Raw genomic sequence first — 7,281 nt, 5'->3', positions numbered from 1 at the left:
AGAAGGAGAAGGAGAAGGAGAAGGAGAAGGAGAAGGAGAAGGAGAAGGAGAAGGAGAAGGAGAAGGAGAAGGAGAAGGAGAAGGAGGAGAAGGGGAAGGGGAAGGAGAAGGAGAAGGGGAAAGGGGAAAGGGAAGGGGAAGGGAAAGGGGAAGGGGAAGGGGAAAGGGATCCTGGGAGCATCCACAATGCACTTCCATGTGTCTCTGTTTCAGAAGACCAGCCTCGGCTGTGAGATGCACAATCTCCCTGGCAGGCACACACCTCCAGAACCAAGGCAAGTTTTGCGGCCCCTCAGGAATGTGGGCAGATGGATGTGGGGGTGGTGAAAGAACAAGAAACAGGAGGTGCAGAACAGGTTCATATAAATCCCAGGGAAAACCACGGGTTATCTCCCAGCAACCACTACTGTAGCGAGAAAGATGGACCTGTCCATGCATCCCTAAAAGGCAGCAACTCTCCTTTCCAGGCCCAGCCCTGCTGTCCATATAAAATGTCAAGTAATGTTCTACCCTCCCACTGACTCTGGCTCTGGGAATTTCCTGTTCTTCCCCTCCTCCTCCTTTTCTCCCCCCTGGAAAGCCTCTCACATCTGTATTTCATCAGCCAAAGCTGGGAACTTAATGAAGCCCAGGCGGAGCAGCAGCGGGAGCAGAGCCATGGGAATGCATCCCGAGCATCCCATGAGGCACAGGGATACACCATCCCCCAGGCTCCAGGCCACATCCACAACACCAGGGATCTGGGAAGCAAATGCTGACACCTCTTAAGAGTGGACACAAGTTTTACCACGTATTTGATGAAAAAGTTGTTGTTGTATCTGACCTTTCCCATCTATTTTTCCACGGAACTGTGTTTGTAGTGCCTGCAATCTGATCTCATAAAACCTTCTTTTCCCATGTATTTTTCATTGCCTGTTTTGCTTGTAAGTTTAAAGAAAAACTCCCATAAATGGAATATTATCTAGAAGTGCTGGAGATTTATATGTCTGAAGCATCGAAATACAAAACCTCTCTCCCTCTATTTAATGGGTTATATTTGGAAAATGAACATTGATCAGGGTCAGGGTAAAAAAAGCATCTCTCTTTCCAATCTGGGCCCCACTTTGTTGAACTGGACCCTACCATATAGATATTATGTTAACATTATATTATATATAATAAGATATTATTGTATCCTATAACATTATGTTACAGGTGATAATCACAGAAACACAGAATGGTTGGGTCAGAAAGGATGTTAAAGACCATCTCATTCCAACTCCCTGCCATGGGCAGGGACACCTTCCAGTAGACTGGAAAACTCTCAGGACTTGAGAAAACGAGTTTTTTTCTGATGTAGCTAAATTAGCTTTGGTGCTTTTAAAATGCATTTGTGGGATTCTGGTTGTGCCTTTCAGCAGGACTAAAAGACAACAAGGAACTAAGTAATAGATGAAAAGTTGTAATGATCCAGTGAAACTCTTGATAGTGTTAATGATATGAGCTGCTCTGAGCAACGTCAGGCATTTTTCATATATGAAAGCTGATAAGGTTATTCCTAAAAACTCTTCCCTGGTGGAAACAGAGCATCTGATAAAACACCAACAGCTTTACAGAGTGTGTCTGTAATATCCCATGGAACACAAAGCTTTGCTCCAAACTTACCCAGATAAAACCAACACCAAGAGATTGCTCCATGTGGCTTATATCACACAAACCTCTTGTGCCCCACGGAACACAGTGCACATCCTGCTGCCTGTTTGTCAGCAAAGGGTGTTCACTAAGGTAATTTTTTATTTTTTTATTAAGTCAGAATGATTTCCAGACTGCTTAGACTGGATATTAGGCAAAACTTCTTCATGGAAAGGGTGGTCAGGCACTGGCACAGCTGCCGAGGACAGAGGTGGAGTCACCATCCCCGGAGAGATCTAAAAGCTGTGTGGATGTAGCACTTGGGGACATGGGTCAGTGGTGGCCTTGGCAGTGCTGGGGGAATGGCTGGACTTGATCTTTTCCAACTTTTATGATTCTATGATTAGACTGATTTGTTCAGCCTTTGTAAAATATAATTTTTTTTTTTAACATGTAACATGTGAAGGAAGTTTGTGCCCTGCTGAAAATACACACTTACACACTTAGACTTCAACAAATCACAGAAATCAAATACAGGAGGGAGCAGAAGTAGGTGTGTGATTTTTCCCTAAAGGTAAATCTCTCCTGGCGTTATCTGCATATAAACATCCCCTGCCTTGCTGCCGAATCCCTGGCTTAAAATAAACATAGAACCATAAAAACAAATAATCCAACGGTTATAAAATATGAAAATATGGTCATTGCTTTGTAGGAAATTTCTTTGAAGAATGGCAGATACAAGTGTGTTTATATTGAAAGTTCTAAAACGGGAGAGGTACAGAAACATCACCAATCACAGGGAAAAAGAGAAACCAAAGATGCGATAGTACTCTCAAGGATGAAGATGTTCAAAGTACATATTGAATTAATTTAATTCATTTAAATATTGAATTAATATAAATAAAAATATAAAGCTTAATTCATTTAAATTCATTTAAAAATGATCCAAGCTCATGGAGGAGGGGTGAGTTCACAGCCAGGTTAGTACATTCAACTCCAATAGCTGTAAACTAATTATTGGGGCATATGATCTTCATTGGTACTTTCCCCCCTCCTCTCAGCAACAAGTCTTAGAAAATAAAACGTAGCCTTGCAAAAAATTTCTGACCAGTTTGTATATTGGGTCGCTGCAGATCTGCCAGTTAGGGGTGAAGTCTCTAACCTGGTCAGACAGAGCTGCTATAAAATCAGACCAGTTTCTCATCTCAGGTTATGGATTGCAGTGATGTGCACTCCTGTGCCAGCCCCTCGGGTGCAGCTCTGTGCCAGGGCTCCTCAGCACTCCCTCTCCAGGCTGTTGACCGCAGTGTCGCGCTTTCAGAGCACCGGCTCCGAGTTAATGCTACGCCTCGAGCGGTATTTTGGCAGCCCGAAGAAATTCGCCAGGCTTAGCTCACGAAGGGCACCACCCCCGGCAGTACGGCCCGGCCGCCGCCGCAGGGCAGTGCCCGCCGCATCCCTGTCCTCGTCTCGGTCCTGCCGTGGCAGCGGATGGAACAGCAAAGAGCCGTCTGGAGAGCCAGCCTGGGCAAGACCGTTCTGCAAACATCCATGTTCAAGGACAGTTTGGAATGCCCTCAACGACTCTCTTTAACCCGTTTATCAGAGCAGCACCTGCCTTGCCCTGTGCATTCCGTGCTGGGCCGTCAACTGGGAGATTCCTTCAAATATCTGGGAGCGGCGCTTCCATCCCTTGGGCACTGCGGGGTGGGCAGCCCCCCTCGAGGCTCTGCGGCGCCGGGACGGGCTCAGGCTGTGCTACCCCCGGAGCAGTGCAGCGACTCTCAGCCTCACTCGCCCCTGAGCACTTGTCCCTGCCTTTGCAGACACCCCCAGACCGGTCTGTTTATCGGGTTGAGTCTCGAGATTTTATACTTCCTACTTAATCTGCCACGCTCCCTCCCAGTGGTGCAGAGAGCACGGGGACAGCAGTGCAGCCCCATAGCGCTTTCGTCGCGCTGTCCAACACTGAACCCCAGTATTGTTCTGCTTCCAGTAAAAGGTATTTCAATATCCCTCTCCTCAATCTGCTTGCACGGAGCTGATGCTCCGAGGTTTGGAGCTGGGGTTTCCTTCTCTCCTTTTCCCGAGGAGCTCCGCTGTGCTCCCCAGGCTCCCCGAGCCGCTGCGGGTCCGGGCAGCTCTGCTGGGGCAGTGGGGAGGGGAGGAGGCGTGAGGGGGGGAGGGGGCTCTCCGAGGGGAGGAGGGAAAACTTTAGAAGTCTCCATAGTCTTTTCCTTTCAGGAAACACATCCTGTTAATGTTTGACTGCCGTGGTAGTGGCTCTGTTTGTTGCAGTCGACTACGCCCTGAGGCTCACCAAAAACAGCCACAAAAACAGCCATTTCCTCTTGGTGGGGAGGTGGGGGGGCCTTTTCCTCACTGCAGTGGCTGTTCTCCTCCCGGCACTCACAGCTCGGATCTTCGGAGAGGGACACGGCAGAGCAGCCCCCTCGAGATACTCCAGGCTTGCAGAGCTCCTTTGGGATGACCGCATTCCTCTCTGGTTCAGCTTGGCTTTGAGAGAATGACATCTGTCACCGTTTGCAGGATTTTCTGAAGTTTGCATCCAAACCCAGGTTTTTGGAGAGGCGCTTGGTTGGCTCGGAGGGCCCTGCGCTCGGCAGGCTCCGGCAAGCATCCCGCCTCTGCCCCGCCTCAGCTCAGGCTCTCCTGCCCCGAGACTGGATTCTGCCCGGATTCACCCCGTCCAACACGGAATGGACCTCCCTGTCACCCAGTTCACCACGGGACTGGCACTACTTATCAAAGTGCAAGAAGGTGGATAAGTCAACGCTAGGAAGGACTTATTTTGTGTTCTTATTTTATGGAATTCTCCTACCTACCTCACAAAATTCTCATTTCCTTGATCATAAACCCCTCTGGAGTTGACTTCAAGAATGAACGGTGATGTCCTCTAGCCCCCCATAACCGCCCAGCGCAGCCGCCTGTTCCCAGCCCCATTTCAATGTGCTGCAGCTGACTGGGACCCTGTGTCATCTGCAATCAGAGACTGGCAGTAAGCTGACAGTCAGATATGACTGTCCAGAAACTGGTAGCCACAGCTGTGTTGGTAGCTCTGGTCTCACTGATCCTTAACAACGCAGCTGCCTTTACCCCCAACTGGGTGTACCAGACGCTGGAGGACGGGCGGAAGCGCAGCGTGGGGCTCTGGAGGATGTGCTGGCTGGCAGAGTGGAGCAGAGGGGCTGCAAGCACCAGTGCCAGGCACGGGCAAGGGGAGGAGCAGGAGTGTGAAGCCCTGGGCTGGGGTTCGGAGTCGGCTGGGTTCCAGGAGTCTCGCAGCACTGTCAAACGTAAGTGCAGTCTCTTGTCTTCTCTGCGGATGCCAGGTCGCGATCGATAGGGTGCACCTGGTCCCCAGGAGATTCATGGCCTAACCCTGAAATCATTGTTAACTGTCTTAGTCTAAACACCTTTTCACATTCAACCCCAAATAAATTCATTTGAGGAAATAAGAATCATTATGTCCACCAGTGATGAACTGAACTCCTTCTCCTCTCCCCTCAAAGCCAGTATGCTACATGGTGCTGTCTGGTTTATACAGCCTAGGGACTGATCTGCTTTGAAAAAATCACCTGTGAAGTGTGAGTCCAAAGCTCTGAGACACCTCAGGCTCTCTTCTCCCTCTTACCATGGGCTCCTGCCATACGATATCCCTTCCTGCTCAGTACAACACCAACCACAATTGCTCTGAATACCATAAAACAAACAAAAAAACCCCAAAGAAGGTATTCCAATGACATGCTGAGTTATTTCTCCCTTCTCTTTGCTTTTGTTGGAAATGCCAGGAGCAGAAAAGACAGAAATAGTTTTGGTAAAAACATGTAAAATTGAGATAAGCCTTAACATGTGCAGCTACTCTTCTTGATCCTTCTGGAGACACAACAAAGAACTATTAGACGAATTTCTTTAAAAAGTGTTTTTAGGTGGACCCATTCCATATCATATTGCCAAAAACAATTATGCACATTTGCTAATGCTGAACCTGCATAAACCACAAACAGAAAACTTCTCAACTGTTCTAAAGTCCTGACCCTTTCAATACCTTTTTTTAACTGAAAGATTATAAAAAGGATTGGACTGTGGAAAAAGTTCCCTGATGTGTATCTGCAGCTTCATCCCTGGAATGACTACCCAATTAATATTGATAAGCCATGTTCTAACTTGAACAATGCGTATCATTCATGAATTGTAAAAGTACATGTTCTGTAATCAACACTGGAATGAGCTCCTGCTCAGTGAATTTGGCTCCTGCAGCACTTTTATCACAAAAATTTGTATTTCTTGCTGTGTGTGGGTCAGGAGGTGAGCAGTGTCTAAAGATCAGAGGTATCAGTTTCATGGCAGAACTGTCTGAGCAGCAGTTTCTCATCCAAATAGATTAGTGTGATAGAAAATCTTGAAATTTCAAAGTAACAATTATAGCACGATCAAGTGCCCAGAGGAATTCTCTGACAACCACTCTTAAAAAATTCTAATTTAAAGGAGGCCTTTCAAGCCCAGAAACTCAATTTACATAGGAATAAAGCATCCATTCCCTGTTTAATCTGGAAGCAAATAGTAAGCAAAAGGCCAGTTCTGAATTTTGATAAAGCCCTTAAAGGAAAATCTCCACTCTGCAGCTGCGTCATGACAAACTCAGTAGGAAACACACCTGTGGCATTTATTTTTAAGACAGCTATGTTTCCATGGCTGTACACATGGTCAGTATGAGCCTTGTTCTGCATCCATGGATTTGTCATTCTAAGGAATTTCTCTAATAAGAAATCACATATTATTTTAGTAATATCTATGGCAATCCTCATCTGTCAGTTGTAGATAAATCACAGACTTGCAGGTCTGTGTATGTATATACACACATTTAAAAAATAACTTTATGAAGGAAGAAATACTATGTTACCACATAGTATTTTGGATGCGATTTGTAGAACAATACATAAAAAATCTGTTCTGCCAATAGCAATGCAAAAAAGGCCATAATCTGGCTCATATAAAAAAATGTACTTATACACAGAAATACATATTCAGGGGGCAAGTTATTTATCTTACAGTTCAACAGAAAAACTGTACACCCTTGGGAACTTTGCTTGTCCATACACTGAAGACTTCTGTATGAACAGACTGTAAGTAACAGCCAACCACAGGCACTGCTACAGCAGGTTTGCTCCTTGGCAGAGAGAAGCACATTCTTAGAACCTGCTTTTTACCAACTTTTCACTGCCTGCTCTTTCTCCCACAGAAATCACAGAATCACAAATGGTTTGGGTGAGAAGGAACCTTAAAGCTCATCTCATTCTGCCACAGGCAGGGACACCTTCCACTATCCCAGGTTGCTCCAAGCCCCGTTCAACCTGGCCTTGAACACTTCCAGGGATGGGGCAGCCACAGACTCTCTGAGCAACCTCTGCCAGGGCCTCACCACCCTCACAGGGAAGAATTTCTTCCTAGAAACAGCAAAAAAAAAAAAATAAATCCAGGGACAGGAGCAGATGATATTAAAAATATAGGGAAAGGAAGCATCACAATGTGAACTATTTCTACAAGGCACAACACAAGAAGTGTGGGTGACTGATCCACGGGGAAAGCACTTCAACTCTGTCCCTCAAACCTCACTGCTTCTGGAAGGGAGATCCCAGGCCCTTCCAG

General features: G+C 46.4%; 2 protein-coding genes across 4 annotated transcripts in view; one reads left to right on the top strand and one right to left on the bottom strand.

Annotated features, from left to right (window-relative positions):
- The window catches only part of IFT140 (intraflagellar transport 140), an 80,686-nt gene that overhangs the window by 12,946 nt on the left and 60,459 nt on the right, over nt 1-7,281 (bottom strand). The gene's annotated exons all lie outside the window — the stretch shown is intronic.
- TMEM204 (transmembrane protein 204) overlaps nt 3,443-7,281 on the top strand; it is a 28,742-nt gene continuing 24,903 nt past the window's right edge. The window contains exon 1 of the mRNA XM_017808838.1: nt 3,443-4,928. Within this exon, the coding sequence (XP_017664327.1) occupies nt 4,649-4,928 (280 nt within the window). The 5' untranslated portion in view covers nt 3,443-4,648. The remainder of the gene's footprint in view (nt 4,929-7,281) is intronic.

This window comes from Lepidothrix coronata, unplaced genomic scaffold (genome assembly GCF_001604755.1).
Source record: "Lepidothrix coronata isolate B3197 unplaced genomic scaffold, Lepidothrix_coronata-1.0 Scaffold24, whole genome shotgun sequence".
Lineage (NCBI taxonomy): Eukaryota > Metazoa > Chordata > Aves > Passeriformes > Pipridae > Lepidothrix > Lepidothrix coronata.
Note: the sequence above shows the minus strand (reverse complement) of the source record. Positions and strands in the feature narration are given on the sequence as shown.